Source organism: Eleutherodactylus coqui, chromosome 2, assembly GCF_035609145.1.
Source record: "Eleutherodactylus coqui strain aEleCoq1 chromosome 2, aEleCoq1.hap1, whole genome shotgun sequence".
Lineage (NCBI taxonomy): Eukaryota > Metazoa > Chordata > Amphibia > Anura > Eleutherodactylidae > Eleutherodactylus > Eleutherodactylus coqui.
Window position 1 is genome coordinate 239,691,087 of NC_089838.1, and position 17,691 is coordinate 239,708,777.

Below are 17,691 nucleotides of genomic sequence, written 5' to 3' on the forward strand. Positions count from 1 at the left end.
CACGGGCAGCAGGATTTACAAAAAAATATATAATTTGGAAAACCCCTTTAATGATATTCAGGGCTGTGATGAGTTTCCCTAGCTTGACGTGCAGAAGTGGACAGCCTCACAGCAATCTCTGTTTCCAAGTCCATTGGCAGATAGTAAGGCATTTAGTTTATCGCCTAGCTTGTTATGGATTGGTTTTTGTAAAGTACTTTAATTACATTTATTGTCAACAACAAACTTGGTGAACAGTGTAGCCAAATAAATAGTAAAAATTGAAACGTGAAAAGGACTTATTTATAATTACACACATTCTGAGCAAAGACTTGGGCTGAGAGAGAAATAGCAAATTCAATAGAATTTATACTTGAATACATACAGTGATTTCCTTGTTTTCCAGATCAAGCCCTCCAGCAAGACTGAAGCCCAAACCAGTGCCTTCCTCCTTGTGGAGAACCACCACATGGATGTCATCAAATTGCTGTAATAGATGAGTATACGGAGATATGATTACACATTTAAAGCTGACACATATGGAACAAATGGCTCAATGAAAACAAACACAGTGTCTAATAAAGACACTCAGAATATTACAAGGTCATTAGCTATGGCAAGAACTGGATCAGGCTCTGTATACAGCAATCTTGCCACAATATCATCATCAGGGACCCTTGTGTTGTGAAGCTGTCAGTGTTTTTGAGTGTTTTACACTATTGTCATGTTTGTAAATAACACAAGTGGGAATATCGCCCAAATGATCATTTTGAAATTCTTTTTGATACTTTAAAGACAAATTGTTGATACTTCTATATTATGTACATTCAATATTTTCTAGCTTATCTGATAGCATTGGCATGTTGTAAATGTATGTTGTCAGCAAACCTGTTTGGCCAAACTTCTTTAGTTCCTCCTTTTAAATTTTATTTGATTAAAGGAGATGTCCCGAGGCAGCAAGTGGGGTTATACACTTCTGTATGGCCATAATAATGCACTTTGTAATATACATTGTGCATTAATTATGAGCCATACAGAAGTTATAAAAAGTTTTTTACTTACCTGCTCCGTTGCTAGCGTCCTGGTCTCCATGGTGCCGACTAATTTTTGGCCTCCGATGGCCAAATTAGCCGCGCTTGCGCAGTCCGGGTCTTCTGCTGTTCTCTATGGGGCTCCGTGTAGCTCCGTGTAGCTCCGCCCCGTCACGTGCCGATTCCAGCCAATCAGGAGGCTGGAATCGGCAGTGGACCGCACAGAAGAGCTGCGGTCCACGAAGATAGAGGATCCCGGCGGCCATCTTCAGCGGTAAGTATTGAAGTCACCGGACCGCCGGGATTCAGGTAAGCGCTGTGCGGGTGGTTTTTTTAACCCCTGCATCGGGGTTGTCTCGCGCCGAACGGGGGGGGGGTTTAAAAAAAAAAAAACCCGTTTCGGCGCGGGACATCTCCTTTAAGCTTCAGTTTTTGCAAGACATTTTGGCAACAGGGGAAAAAGCTGAATATTTTTCAAAAAATTACCTTCAGTGTTTTCTCATCCAGCCCTTTAACTTCCTCTATTAGTTGTGTCAGTTCTTCTAGAGGAAGTAGAGAAATGACAGACTGGCCTGCACTCACACATGTAGAAGGCAGAGAAAGTTTCTGCCCAGAGATCTTCTCCTCCTTCTCCCTCTCTGGCTGCCCCACTCTATACTCCTTCAGTTCAGAAAGGCTTTAAGAAGAGAAAATATAGTAAACTCTGAAAACTTCTATCAGAACTCATTTAACAAATGACAACAATGTTATTTAGTTGAAATGACAAATCTCTACTTCTAATGTATTGATCGATGGAACAAATTACCACAATGGCAGAAACAGGTTTAATTAACCCAAATACTATCACAGGGAATAGTAGCATAAGAGATGCACCCAGTGGTTTAACTGTTTAAGGACTCGTTCACACAGGCATAAATACACCATATATTAGGGCTTCTTCACACAAAAGGTTTCATTACAGCGTATTACGCACATGGGTTTCGCGCGTGTACTACACAGTACCAATCTGCTATAAGCTCCTAATAAAGATCGCAGCATGTTCTATCTTGGCGTATATTATGGTGACCTCCTAACACCAGTTCAGAGACCATAAAACGTTCACATCCCTTATCAGTGGACTAATTATTTACTCTTCTACTCATCCTATTCTGGTATTTTTTTAGGTGCAAATTAATCACACCATGTCTGTGCCTTGTCATCAGTATTTGTGTATAAATATGCATGCCTCTTCGGATCTATTCCATTTAAGCCTGAGGAAGAACCCTGCGTTGGTTCGGAAGCTCACATTAACATCATGTATTTTTGTTAGCCATTAAAAGGTATCATATCTACAAGATTACTTGGTTTCTCTTAGTAAGGACAATCACATTTTGTGCACACACACGCCAAGATATTGTAAGGCGATCGGCGGCATGCCGCAAGTACGCAATGTCATTGCGTAACTTCTGCACGCCTCGTGACTGCGTCAAGCAGGTGGAATGCAGCACATTATACTTGTGTGAAGTCACCCTTCTGCGCATATTTTTTATGCGCGTCATACGCAGTGAATAAGACCCATTGATTTCAATGGGGTTATTCACTTGTGTGCATTTTTCACACGATTTTTCAGTCAAGTGAAAAAATACATAGCATGCCTTATTTTGGTGTGTATTATGTACTGAAATAGGTAATTGAAGTAAATTTAAATGTACAACTATGCAGTGGATATGCATAATACATGCACATTCACTGCGTATTTGTACATGAAATAAATGGTCTTTTTTGCAAGTTTTTGGCAGTCGTAAGTACGCTACATATTTACGCTTTTTAAAAAAAAATGCAGAAGTCACGAAATGCGCAGGAATATGGCTTTTCATGGCCCGAAGTACTCTTATGTCCAGGTGAATGAGCCCCAAGACTTCTTTCACACACAGTATTTTTGTGGTTTAGTTTGGCCTTAACATATGCAAAAGGGAGATGGTATGAGGCCTTTGCCGCACTACTTATTTGGAGGGCAGCTTCCCTGTAAGTCAATGCATATAGGATATAAAACTAACCAGAGTCTCCTTCACAAGGAAAAAACACCCATTCATAAACGCCTTTTTCAAGGTAATCCCCCCACATCAATGCAGAGCAGACTTCTGGTTAGCTGGGTAAGAGGCCTATGAGGTGGGTCAGGAGGAGTACCAAACTGGTGTGAAGAGAACTGTCTGTAGATGGGTGACTTTTCCTGAGAGAAGAGACTCTAGTAGGGATTATATCCTTAGTCATGTTGCAAGACCTGTCAAAAGTTTGATCATTGACTTATAGGGAAGTTACTTTCCAATAGGTGATACTGCAGAGGAATTTTACCTTATTTCGCAGAGGAGCACAGTATGGCCTACAACCCTTCTCATGCCCACTTGGCACTCTCCAAAAGTACAAACAGTACTCCTCTTGTCCCTAAAGAATGCATGCAAGAATGCCAGTGATATCTTAACCGGTACAAGCATTTTTTAGAAGCGTTTTTCAGGGGCTCTTTTTTATGCACGCATGCATTTTGTTCTGACATTTTCTTTTATTTCTAGAAAAGCCTACAGGAAAACACCAGAAAAAAGAGAAGTACTTTGGGCAATCAATCTAATAATATCATATGGTAGGTGTACTATAAGGGTGTTTCCAGGAATATGCAATATACTTCCAGAAATTGGGACTGGTTTAGCTCTGATTTCTTAATGTAATCTCTGTAATACTGTAAATTAGTATTGATCACAGAATACATATGTGTGAAATTTGTTTGGCTTCATCTACATAGGGATCTATGCATGTATCCCATCCATGTGAATACTAGCACCTGCTGCTCTGTACCCCAAGATCAGCTGCAGGGCAGATTACAGTAGAAATGAAAGCATTTCCATCACTGTAAACTCCTTTAACGGGACACTCCAGCTAATTCATATTCTTCTATCCATTCACTGTTCACCTGATTCCCTGCTACGCTGTACTTCTCCTATGTATACTGTACTTACGCCTATGCAGTGTAGGATCCTGTCTGATACTTAGCAGACACCATCTTAATTTTACAGTTCTTCCTGCTTTCTCTTCCTCTATGCTATGCTAGCAATCCCATGATGCAGCAGCATGACCAGTAAAAAGCAGTACCATCTCTGCCTGCTGGGAGGATGCTGTAATTATCATTACCTTCTATATTAAAGTAAATAAGCTAAAGACTATACGTATTCAGTCAAGAGAATGAACTATCATCTCTTTCATTATAACTGTGTTACAGGTGCTGCATAATCATCATCTGTCACTGTGGTAGGAGTTTCCTCTGCCCCTTCCCCATGTGAAGAGCCTGTGTGGTACAGTCACTGCAATTTCATCATACAGGAAATTCTGGTGATTAAAATAATGACTTCTTGAGAGAGCACAAAGCCAAATAACTCACGTGGTCATAGTGACATGACTCAAATAAAGAATAAATAAATAATGTAATCCGAGCTGACTTATATATACTGGGGAAGTTACATAATGATTTTTCTTATTTACTGGAGTGGTCTTTTAAAATTGGACAACCACTGGCTGTAACATCCAAAGAGGTACAGTTCTTAATTTGTTTTTCAAACATTGAAATAGACTAATGATCTAATTAGCTCGATGCTGGCTTTACCACTCTAGGGTATAGAACAATAATCAGTAGAAACTAAATAACACCAAACACATCATTTTTTGTTATTTTCCCCAAGGCCTTGGATTCCCAATACTAGACAAGTGTATTTGCACTGTTCAGATATTAAGCATAGGTCCCTTCAATATGTTTTGGTATCTAGCATTTTTCTAATGTCTGCACATTATGCATCTAACTTGATGCTATTAGCAAAGATTATAGCTGAAATAGAAATCCTGCTGAGGTCAGCAAGAAGGAGAACAGTCATTAACCGTCTGTACCCCATATACACCAAGGGACCCGTAATTCTGCACTACCATAACTGCAGTGTAGGGTGCAGATGTTAGCAGGATGGATAATAGCTTCATTGCAGCTCTATAATAGAGCTCAGTGCAGACATTTTCCACCGTTACATACTACAAAGGGAGTTTATATACTTCATATGGTGCACCTGCATGATTCTCGTTAAGTTATTTTTATTTTCATTACTTGACTAAAATATATGTCAGGTGCGACTTCAAAAAATACAATTTGTTTTAATAACGAAATCACAAACCACTTCACTCACTATGGAAATAATAGAGCAGGCAGCAAGATTGAAACATATCACCCAAGTGATACAAATAGTACAATGTAATATTATGCGCACAACCATTTTAGCACCGGTATGGGTCAAACGAATGCTTACATTACGTAACCAGGAAATCTGGTGATAATGTGAGCATTATTAGGCCGGGCTCACACGAGCGGATTTGACTTGCGTATTCTGTGATCAGCAACCGCGTGGACGATACGCGGTAATATGTGGCCATTGGAAGGCATGAGCTTTTGCAAGTACGCTCAGATGTGCGAATAGGAATTGTGGTTTCTCCGAGTGGAATAAAAATTGCAGCATGCTCTATTTTTGCGTGGATTCCGCGTGGATGGTCCTCAATGAAGTCAATGGATGCGAGTGTTTCATCGCCCATTGCGTATGAGTGGCACAAACGCTCGCAACTTCAAAGGAAAGTAGATCGAAAAGTCAGAATGCTGGCTGGAGGGGAAAGAGAGATCTTTCTTCCGCGCAGACGATACGCCATGCATAGCGTACATGCACGGGGGAAAATGCTCGCATCCGCGTTCTTCCGCAATTACTTTCCACGATTCTTCCACTGCATAAATCCACAAGTGGAATCCGACCAGTTCGTGTGAACCCGGCCTTAGAAACAAAATGTTTAGAACTACATTCTCTAGTAATAATCAAAAGTCCTTGACCATCAGTCCCGGAGTGTCATTGACAGCCATTACTATACAATGTGCTATAAACCCATACTATCAACATCTGAATCATCTCATACAGTAGGTCATACTGTTACTTATGAATCATGTCAACACTGTTAATGATATGGATGAAGATATTGTTTTTGATGCCTTAAATATCAGAAATCATAAAAAATAAAGACGTTATTACAGCTCTCTATTTAGGAAGTTACACAATATTTGCATTATATAAGCATTTAACAGCCTGTCTTACTTCACTGAAAATCCTGCGTCCAAGTGTTGATTTTCCTTTGTTGAAGCTGATATGTTTTCTCCAGTAGTTGCCTCAAATTGCCATAAATCACTGCCCTGTACACATGGCGACTGGGGGAAGACCAGCAAGGATTTCATCAGGGCAGAAGACACCTGGTTGCTTATAGAATAGATTTTGCTGCAGTTCTCTGATGTCTTGTTGTTATCAATGGAAGGCGTGGAGGTCAATGGATAACTCCTTGATCTTTGGCTTGGAGCCTTGAATGGTAAGGGCTCAGTGAGCTCCGTATATGAAGAGTGGTGGTGTGGTTCATTACCGGTACTGCTAGTTCTTCTTGTATGTAACAACCTTAGAGGAGAATGTGGCTCTCTGTTTTCATTATTGTCCATGGAAGACCCTATCAAAGGATCGCTAATTTCTTTCATTTGACTTTCAACCGTGTTAACAGTGACCTTATTGAATGAAACAGTTACACATTCTACTTCTTGTTCCTTGCTAGTAGGCTTTTCATGTTGGCCTGGATTTCGAGCATTGGGTCTATCGTTCCCTTTTGTTGGTGGCTGTGGTGTACTAAAAGTTTCAAATGAACTTATTCTCTGTTTGATTGATGATGCCCTACTGGAAATCTGTGGTCTAAACGTGTTACTGGTTTCCCTGGGTTTAACAAAAGAGGGACTGTCTGATGTTATGTCTGCATTCTTAGACCCTCTTAAACTCTGCCGAAACCAAGTTGGCTTTGGTGCTACTGGTGGACCTTTCTTCACGTTCCCTACATCTTCATTTTTGTATGTTTGAGAACTACTGTCCCCACCTTGAGTTTGTTGCTGCCCATGCTCTAATTGAGCAGCAGCTGAACTATCCAATTCTGTGCTAATGTTTCCATCCAGATCCATTAGACCGTGGTCTTCTGACAACATGGGACTGAATAAATTTTTAATACAGTCAGATATCCTGACCCAAGGATCTTCTGCAGTTGTATCAAGGCTGTAATCAACACGTGCCTGTCGTCTCAATAATGGCTTGCGATGTGATACAATAGGATTTCCTATGGAACATGAACAAAAATTAATTGTATAATTATGTTAAATATTACTTACTGGTAAACCTTATATATTTTTTTCAATAAATCAATAGTACATGTCGTTTTAAGCAACTTTGCCATTATCTACTTAAGAGGCACTTCTCCCCCTGCCACCTGCACTGATCATTCAGTCTGAATTTACTGGTAAAATCTGTATACAGGAGTCCTTCCATGGTTCTGCTGCTTCTGAGGATATGTTGCCGAGAGATCAGAGAACAGGATCTCTTCTTCTTTATGTGTGCTGTGTATGGAGACATCATAGCAGCTAGTCTACACCCACAGTGGAGCTGATCTCCATGAAAACTGAGAAACAGAGTCTACAGAAGCTGAAAACTGCTAATAATGCAGGATACAAGTCATTCAATTGTCAGAAATGCTGTTTTCCTCATGTACACAAACAGGACAGTGCAACAGCTTATTCTGGAAAGTCATCTAAAAATGTTGGTATAGCTATAATTTCACAATTTCTAAGACCTATAGATAGTAGCACAGGCTTTTAATTAATCTATTGAGTATATCTTTGTAAAATCCAGGCTGCCCTTAAGTTTTGAATATAGTAATTCTTCCTGAATGTTGCAATGGAGATAGCTGCAATTGCAACATTACTTACAAACAAATTAGTAAATGAAAATACACCATATGGCTTTAGAAAATGCAGAATATAACTCTTAAGTTATATGTAATTACTGCATCAGACTTGGTTACTTTGGCCCCCCCCCCCCCCCCCCCCCAGTGCAAATGATGACCCTCATGTCCCCTTACAGTATTTGTTCAGGACCACCATCTATCTATCTGGACATCTTTATAGTTTAAAAACATATTTAAATCTTCATCAAAGTCATCAGTGGTATTATAGCTTTAATGCAAATAACCAGGGGCATGGGTATAGAAGAAAGCAGTCCCACCCAGACCCAAAAAAAGGCATTTGGGGTTTGAAGGTACTTATAAACTATATATCAATGTCAGGTGTTAGTTTATATTGTATAGATTGATAGAGTCTAGAATACCTGGACAGGGGAGCTTCACATTCCCTGCAAGTTAAAAATGCAAAACCCTTATATGTACAACCATAAGCTACAAGAAGCTATAGACTTGCTTACCCAGCATTCAGAAGTGGCATCATTAAAACTGCCGATTTTGACATGACTGTCTTAAGGAGAAATGAACTAACTATGGTTAATATGTATATGTCCAGGCTTAGTAAATCACACGTTGCATTGTAATGATAAGCTAGTTTGCCCCCTGAGATATATAAGTATCTTCAGCACAATGTGATGCACAGTATTGTTGAGGTGTGTAGGGTAAGGGCTGCATCAGCCGGTGACGTACCTGTGTCTGGAGACTTTTGTTCACCAGTCGTGTGTGAGGACTCAGTAGATGATACTGTTGTATCTAATACTCTGTGGGCTGTCATTTGCTGGTTTCCTTTTAGCAGCAAGTTTCCTGCTTCCTGTGAAACAATAAACCCGTGTCAAAAACAGTATTATAGAAACCACAAGATTTTCTCAAAGTCCTGTGTGCAGTTTTTGTGTGTCTTAGCAAGCAGGTGCTGGTCCTGATTTAAAGGACCGGATAGTCCCACCTTTGGAACCTGCACCTATAATTGTGGCCCCCACTACCACTGGCTGTACAAGCTGGCCAGGGATGGTAAAGATTATGGAAACACCCATTTCCGTAACTGCCACAGAAATCAATAGGAGTTACGCCAAAAGTGCAGCACAGTGTTTTACTCAGTCTCCATAACTCTGGATCTACGGAAACAGCATAGCTTGCTGTGCTATACTGTTTGTGTAACCCCCAATAACTTCTATGGCAGTTTGAAAAATGACATAGCACAGCAGCACTCAGCTGTTTTCTACATAGTGGTGTTCTTATCATGGCCATGTTTGGCCAGTGAGAACCTCCTTTTGAAATGAGCCAAAAAAACAGTCCCCTGAGATGATGCTATGAACGCAGAGAGGGTCCATACAATGTGACCGAGTGTTGGAACCAGAAGTGGAGATTCTGACATTACTGATCCCAGTAACTATTTTCCCTCTCTGGAAACTCCTTATACTACACCCTATACTATTGATGAGGTCATCAATAGTTGATCTGTGTGGGTCCGCCGATCAGGTGATCTAAGCCCCCACACTCGTTGCAGCCAAGTTGGATGTTGACTAGATTTAAGCGAACATACTCTGCTGAGCTTGATGCTCGTTTGAGTATTAGCGTACTCGATGGTGCTCGTTACTTGAACGAGCATCAAGCCGTGTTCGACCCCGCCCCAGTTTTTGGCTCCTCTCCGCTGTGACGTGCCTGTTTTGGCCCCTTCCCGCCGCAACGCGGGTCATTGGCAATTTTTTGTCAGAGAGAGAGAGAGACTGACTCTTGAATAAAGCGGACTCGAGCATTTGGGTGCTCGCTCATCTCTAATGTTGACTACGCCTTCCTCATTGCTCCTCTCCAGAAAGTATACACCAATGCCGGATGTGTCCCCCCCAACTAAGTACTGAGGAAGAGGTGCTACAGCCCTGAAACGCATTTATATGAATGCTGGATTTAATAAAATCGGAGGAGTCAAGCTTAATATCACATCTTGTGCTTCTTTAAGAAAAGTGTTGCGCCTACACCCACTTTTTTCCTGTGTTTACTCTATTCATATATGACCTCCTCCAAAAGTGTGACGAATTTTGGGTTGGCTGCACCTTTTTTTAACCCATCAAGAATTTAGCATGGAGAACCGTCCAATAAAGACACTGGTTTATAGACTCTGGTCTTCTGGGTACTGCTCCACCCCTTCTCTTTTTCTCACGATCAACTATTGATGACCTCATTAATAGTATGAGTGGTAAAAGTCTCAGAATTCCCCTTTAACCTTTATTTGTTAACATTTTATACAATGAGTACACTGTGGTGAAGCAAGTTTTCACCGATTTGGTCATCACTAAATCGGGCATATTATTACATATCATCAGCGTTAAATGTTCTCAGGCATGTCTATGCCCTCAAAGTAATTTTTTTATATGAAGCTCAAACTTCCTTTGCCAAACCACATCCTATGTATCTCTTGTTTGTAATAATGATTTTCTTTTGCCTAGTGTGCTTTGTATGTACCCAAGTGAATATAACCATGATTGATACATTGGAGTGGTTTGATTGTAGCAATATGGAAGTACTGGGTTAATATGAACCAACAAGCTAATGCTGCCCAATGCACAGTTAATTTAAAAGTGTTTTCCATAATTAAAAAGAAAGAAAAGACTTGCAGCAAAATATGCAATGAAATAGGGAAGGCCCATTATTCACTATACTAACCCCCACCACTTGGGGGTTAGTATTGACCGATGCTTCAATAGTTCCTCAATGGCCTTTGATCACTGTACTGGTACTTACTGATTTTACTGGTATGGGTAGTGATATACTGCAGTAATCGTGTGCCAATACAGCATGTTATCACCATTGGCAGGCTAACAGAAACTGACATGGGAGCATCGGCATTAGAGTGCATTGGGAGTATTTTCCCAAAAGTCGTTATTAAAAAAATACCAACTAGACACCACTGGACTTAAGAGGACTTACATCATCCTTTGTATCTTGCTTGTAGTATTTCCTTGGCGGTGGAGCTGGTTTTGATGGCAGCTTCTTCACTATGATCTCTCCCGAGTGTCCACTGATTTTCTTACACAGGACCTGAGTTGTGGTCTGAACGTCACTATTGAGGGGTGTATGTTCTTCCATGCTTACAGGGGCCGCATAATGTGGCTGAGTGGGCTCTGTTCGCACAGGCACATCCACACTATGTACTCTGTTCTTTAGGTCATACAGCTGGTAGGTATCAGTACTGGCACATCTAGGGTTATAATTGCTGTCGCTGATTGAGCGAACCATTGGTTTCTGTTCCCTCCTGCTGTAATATAAATATGCAGCATACCTCTCTATACAGTGGTCACATTGGTATTTACCATGGGAACATGATAACATCTTTTTGTCTCCTGAAATGAAAATATATATAAAGTTACATATAAGCTGCAGTTTTGATCATAAGCACCAACTGGACTATTATACATTTTCAATAAAAGATCCTTTATCACATTTAATTATATTAACAGAGACACAAACACAGATTGAAAAGTGATTTGAAGGAGATCATATCGTGTTATTAACAAGTCTCAATAATGGATACACTATTAGTTATTATAGGATTTTGTTTCTTTTCTTTTCTCTAAATTGCAGGTTGGAAAGAATAGGTTGCCAGTAGAGATGAGCGAACGTACTCGTCCAAACTTGATACTTGTTCGAGTATTAGCGTGTTCGAGATGCTCGTTACTCGTAACGAGTACCACGCGATGTTCGAGTTACTTTCACTTTCATCTCTGAGACGTTAGCGCGCTTTTCTGGCCAATAGAAGACAGGGAAGGCATTACAACTTCCCCCTGCGACGTTCAAGCCCTATACCACCCCCCTGCAGTGAGTGGCTGGCGAGATCAGGTGTCACCCGAGTATAAAAATCGGCCCCTCCCGCGGCTCGCCACAGATGCATTCTGACAGAGATCAGGGACAGTGCTATCTTGTTGGAGCTGCTATAGGGAGAGCGTTAGGAGTATTTTAGGCTTCAAGAACCCCAACGGTCCTTCTTAGGGCCACATCTAACCGTGTGCAGTACTGTGGAGGCTGCTTTTTGCAGTGTTGCACATTTTTTTTTTTTTTGGTATATCGGCCGTGCAGAGCATTGCACCCTGCAGTAATACTCAAGGGCCAGAAGCGCTTAGGCAGGGACAGAAGACATATTATTGATTGAATATAGGCAGTGGGCCTGCAAAATTATTTCCTGGCTCTGTCTGGGCTCTGAAATCACCGCTGTGTTGCAGTTCACAGTGCAACACTCTGCAGTTCTGTGACACACCCTAGGGCCAGAAGTGCTTAGGCAGGGACAGAAGACATATTATTGATTGAATATAGGCAGTGGGCCTTTGCAAAAAAATTTGTGGGAAAAAATCTATTTGGGCTGCCTGTGAGTGTCCTCAGTGTTCTGGGTCTGTGCTGGGTGTAGTAGTTCTCCAAATTCATACGCAGCCAGCTAAGTGTTACAGCAGGCTTGCGCAAAATTATTTCCTGGCGTTCCGTAAGCGAAGTCAGCCTCCAACCACAGGCCAATAAGCGGCACATTTAATTACAGCGTTCTGTTTCTGCATTACTGGTAATACAGCATGCTGAGGGGTAGGGGTAGGCCTAGAGGACATGGACGCGGCCGAGGACGCGGAGGCCCAAGTCAGGGTGTGGGCACAGGCCGAGCTCCTGATCCAGGTGTATCGCAGCCGACTGCTGCGGGATTAGGAGAGAGGCACGTTTCTGGCGTCCCTACATTCATCACACAATTAATGGGTCCACGCGGTAGACCTTTATTAGAAAATGAGCAGTGTGAGCAGGTCCTGTCGTGGATGGCAGAAAGTGCTTCCAGCAATCTATCGTCCACCCACAGTTCTGCGCCGTCCACTGCTGCAACTCAGAACTCTCTGGCTGCTGCTCCTCCTTCCTCCCAGCCTCCTCACTCCATTACAATGAGACATTCTGAGGAGCGGGCAGACGCCCAGGAACTGTTCTCGGGCCCCTGCTCAGATTGGGCAGCAGTGGTTCCTCTCCCACCAGAGGAGTTTATCGTGACTGATGCCCAACCATTGGAAAGTTCCCGGGGTCCGGGGGATGAGGCTGGGGACTTCCGGCAACTGTCTCAAGACCTTTCAGTGGGTGGTGAGGACGATGACGTTGAGACACAGTTGTCTATCAGTGAGGTAGTAGTAAGGGCAGTAAGTCCGAGGGAGGAGCGCACAGAGGATTCGGAGGAAGAGCAGCAGGACAATGAGGTGACTGACCCCACCTGGTTTGCTACGCCTACTGAGGACAGGTCTTCAGAGGGGGAGGCAAGGGCAGCAGCAGGGCAGGTTGGAAGAGGCAGTGCGGTGGCCAGGGGTAGAGGCAGGGCCAGACCGAATAATCCACCAACTGTTTCCCAAAGCGCCCCCTCGCGCCATGCCACCCTGCAGAGGCCGAGGTGCTCAAAGGTCTGGCAGTTTTTCACTGAGAGTGCAGATGTCCGACGAACAGTGGTGTGCAACCTTTGTCGCGCCAAGATCAGCCGGGGAGCCACCACCAACAGCCTCACCACCAACAGCATGCGCAGACATATGATGGCCAAGCACCCCACAAGGTGGGACGAAGGCCGTTCACCGCCTCCGGTTTGCACCGCTGCCTCTCCCCCTGTGCCCCAACCTGCCACTGAGATCCAACCCCGCTCTGAGGACACAGGCACTACCGTCTCCTGGCCTGCACCCACACCCTCACCTCCGCTGTGCTCGGCCACGCACCCGCACGCTCAAGCGTTAAACGTGCACATAGCCAAATTTATCAGCCTGGAGATGCTGCCGTATAGGGTTGTGGAAACGGAGTCCTTCAAAAGTATTATGGCGGCGGCGGCCCCGCGCTACTCAGTTCCCAGTCGCCACTACTTTTCCCGATGTGCCGTCCCAGCCCTGCACGACCACGTCTCCCGCAACATTGTACGCGCCCTCACCAACGCGGTTACTGCCAAGGTCCACTTAACAACGGACACGTGGACAAGCACAGGCGGGCAGGGCCACTATATCTCCCTGACGGCACATTGGGTGAATTTAGTGGAGGCTGGGACCGAGTCAGAGCCTGGGACCGCTCACGTCCTACCCACCCCCAGAATTGCGGGCCCCAGCTCAGTGGTGGTATCTGCGGCTGTGTATGCTTCCTCCACTAAAGCACCCTCCTCCTCCTCCTCCTCCTCCTCCAACGCAACCTCTGTCTCGCAATCAAGATGTGTCAGCAGCAGCACGTCACCAGCAGTCGGTGTCGCGCGGCGTGGCAGCACAGCGGTGGGCAAGCGTCAGCAGGCCGTGCTGAAACTACTCAGCTTAGGAGATAAGAGGCACATGGCCCACGAACTGCTGCAGGGTCTGACAGAGCAGACCGACCGCTGGCTTGCGCCGCTGAGCCTCCAACCGGGCATGGTCGTGTGTGACAACGGCCGTAACCTGGTGGCGGCTCTGCAGCTCGGCAGCCTCACGCACGTGCCATGCCTGGCCCACGTCTTTAATTTGGTGGTTCAGCGCTTTCTGAAAAGCTACCCACGCTTGTCAGACCTGCTCGGAAAGGTGCGCTGGCTCTGCGCACATTTCCGCAAGTCCCACACGGACGCTGCCGCCCTGCGCACCCTGCAACATCGGTTTAATCTGCCAGTGCACCGACTGCTGTGCGACGTGCCCACACAGTGGAACTCTACGCTCCACATGTTGGCCAGGCTCTATGAGCAGCGTAGAGCTATAGTGGAATACCAACTCCAACATGGGCGGCGCAGTGGGAGTCAGCCTCCTCAATTCTTTTCAGAAGAGTGGGCCTGGTTGGCAGACATCTGCCAGGTCCTTGGAAAGTTTGAGGAGTCTACCCAGGTGGTGAGCGGCGATGCTGCAATCATTAGCATCACCATTCCTCTGCTATGCCTCTTGAGAAGTTCCCTGCAAAGCATAAAGGCAGACGCTTTGCGCTCGGAAACAGAGCCAGGGGAAGACAGTATGTCGCTGGATAGTCAGAGCACCCTCCTGTCTATATCTCAGCGCGGTGAGGAGGAGGAGGAGGAAGATGAGGAGGAGGGGGAAGAGACAGCTTGGCCCACTGCTGAGGGTACACATGCTGCTTGCCTGTCATCCTTTCAGCGTGTATGGCCTGAGGAGGAGTAGGAGGAGGATCCTGAAAGTGATCTTCCTAGTGAGGACAGCCATGTGTTGCGTACAGGTACCCTGGCACACATGGCTGACTTCATGTTAGGATGCCTTTCTCGTGACCCTCGCGTTACACGCATTCTGGCCACTACGGATTACTGGGTGTACACACTGCTTGACCCACGGTATAAGGAGAACCTTTCCACTCTCATACCCGAAGAGGAAAGGGGTTCGAGAGTGATGCTATACCACAGGACCCTGGCGGACAAACTGATGGTAAAATTCCCATCCGACAGCGCTAGTGGCCGAAGGCGCAGTTACGATGGCCAGGTAGCAGGGGAGGCGCGGAGATCAGGCAGCATGTACAGCACAGGCAGGGCAACACTCTCTAAGGCCCTTGACAGCTTTATGGCTCCCCAGCAAGACTGTGTCACCGCTCCTCAGTCAAGGCTGAGTCGGCGGGAGCACTGTAAAAGGATGGTGATGGAGTACGTAGCCGATCGCACGACCGTCCTCCGTGACGCCTCTGCCACCTACAACTACTGGGTGTCGAAGCTGGACACGTGGCCTGAACTCGCGCTGTATGCCCTGAAGGTGCTTGCTTGTCCTGCGGCTAGCGTCTTGTCAGAGAGGGTGTTTAGTGCGGCTGGGGGAATCATCACGGATAAGCGTACCCGCCTGTCAACCGACAGTGCCGACAGGCTTACACTCATCAAGATGAACAAAGCGTGGATTTCCCCAGACTTCTCTTCTCCACCAGCGGACAGCAGCGATACCTAAGCAATACGTAGGCTGCACCCGCGGATGGAAGCATCGTTCTCTATCCCCATCAAAAACGGGGACCTTTTTGCTTCATCAATCTGTGTATAATATTCCTCCTCCTCCTCCTGCTCCTCCTCCTGAAACCTCACATAATAACGCTGAACGGGCAATTTTTCTTAGGCCCACAAGGCTCAGTCATATAATTTTTCTAAACAATTTTTAGACGTTTCAATGCTCATTAAAGCGTTGAAACTTTCACCTAAACCAATTTTTATTTTAACTGGGCTGCCTCCAGGCCTAGTTACCAATTAAGCCACATTAACCAAAGCGATTAATGGGTTTCACCTGCCCTCTTGGTTGGGCATGGGCAATTTTTCTGAGGTACATTGGTACTGTTGGTACACCAATTTTTGGGGGCCCTTGCCTACAGTGTAATCAAATTAATTTTTAGCCCACCTGCATTACAGCTGACGTTACATCAGCTATGTTGGGCACTGCAATGGGATATATTTATGTACCGCCGGTGGGTTCCAGGGAGCCACCCATGCTGTGGGTCCACAGGGAGTTGTAACTGCATGTGTCCACTTCTAAAGAACCCCAGTCTGACTGGGGCATGCAGTGTGGGCCGAAGCCCACCTGCATTAAATATGACATTATTACCTCAGCTGTGATGGGCAATGCAATGGGATATATTTATGTACCGCCGGTGGGTTCCAGGGAGCCACCCATCCTGTGGGTCCACAGGGAGTTGTAACTGTATGTGTCCACTTCTAAAGAACCCCAGTCTGACTGGGGCATGCAGTGTGGGCCGAAGCCAACCTGCATTAAACATGACATTATTACCTCAGCTGTGATGGGCAATGCAATGGGATATATTTATGTACCGCCGGTGGCTTCCTGGCACCCACCCATGCTGTGGGTCCACAGGGAGTTGTAACTGCATCTGTCCACTTGTAAAGAACCCCAGTCTGACTGGGGCATGCAGTGTGGGCCGAAGCCCACCTGCATTTAATCTGACGTTAGCTCTGCTGTCCAGGGCACTGCAATGGGATACATTTATGTACAGCCGGTGGGTTCCAGGGAGCCACCCATGCTGTGGGTGCACACGGAATTCCCATTGCAGAGTTGTACCTGCCTGTGACTATTTATAAAAAAATGCGGTCTGACTGGGGCATGCAGACACCTGGACAGAATGAATAGTGTGTGGCACATAGGTTCCCCATTGCTATGCCCACGTGTGCAGCTCCAGATGGAGGTGGCACAGGATTGGATTTCTCATTGCTTATGTACAGCATTGTGGACTATCGACCCGCCCCTTTTAAAGAGGGTCGCTGCCTAGCCGTGCCAACCCTCTGCAGTGTGTGTCTGCGGTTCCTCTGGCAGACGCACTTATAAATAGACATGAGGGTGGCGTGGCATGAGGGCAGCTTAAGGCTGGGCAGGGACAGTTTGGTGTGCGCTGTGGACACTGGGTCGTGGGGGGGGGGGGTGTTGGTCAGCATGTAACCCAGGAGAAGTGGCAGTGGAGTGTCATGCAGGCAGTGAGGAGGTAGTGTGGTGCTTAGCTAAGGTATGCATTGCTAATGAGGGCTTTTCAGAAGTTAAAATTGTTGGCAGGGGGTGGGGGCCCACTCTTGCCACTATTGTGGCTTAATAGTGGGACCTGGGAACTTGAGATGCAGCCCAACATGTAGCCCCTCGCCTGCCCTATCTGTTGCTTTGTTGTTCCCATCACTTTCTTGAATTGCCCAGATTTTCACAAACGAAAACCTTAGCGAGCATCGGCAATATACAAAAATGCTCGGGTCGCCCATTGACTTCAATGGGGTTCGTTATTCGAAACGAACCCTCGAGCATCGCGAAAAGTTCGTCTCGAGTAACGAGCACCCGAGCATTTTGGTGCTCGCTCATCTCTAGTTGCCACGTTGTTATGATATTACGGCTTGAATTAATCTTTTCATACTATGTATTTCTAGAGT

At 45.2% G+C, this 17,691-nt stretch overlaps 1 protein-coding gene and 1 long non-coding RNA gene across 4 annotated transcripts in view; one reads left to right on the forward strand and one right to left on the reverse strand.

The window, feature by feature from the left end:
- The window catches only part of IL16 (interleukin 16), a 131,156-nt gene that overhangs the window by 19,996 nt on the left and 93,469 nt on the right, over positions 1-17,691 (reverse strand). For all 3 annotated transcript variants that reach the window (XM_066592688.1, XM_066592687.1, XM_066592689.1), the window contains 5 exons: positions 10,791-11,203; positions 8,559-8,679; positions 6,149-7,193; positions 1,497-1,686; positions 365-466 (listed from right to left, as the gene is read on the reverse strand). In XM_066592688.1, the coding sequence (XP_066448785.1) occupies positions 365-466; positions 1,497-1,686; positions 6,149-7,193; positions 8,559-8,679; positions 10,791-11,203 (1,871 nt within the window). The remainder of the gene's footprint in view (positions 1-364; positions 467-1,496; positions 1,687-6,148; positions 7,194-8,558; positions 8,680-10,790; positions 11,204-17,691) is intronic.
- Positions 389-4,306, forward strand: LOC136612387 (uncharacterized). The gene is made up of 3 exons (XR_010790389.1): positions 389-468; positions 3,557-3,624; positions 4,258-4,306. It is a non-coding gene; the product is annotated as an uncharacterized lncRNA (long non-coding RNA).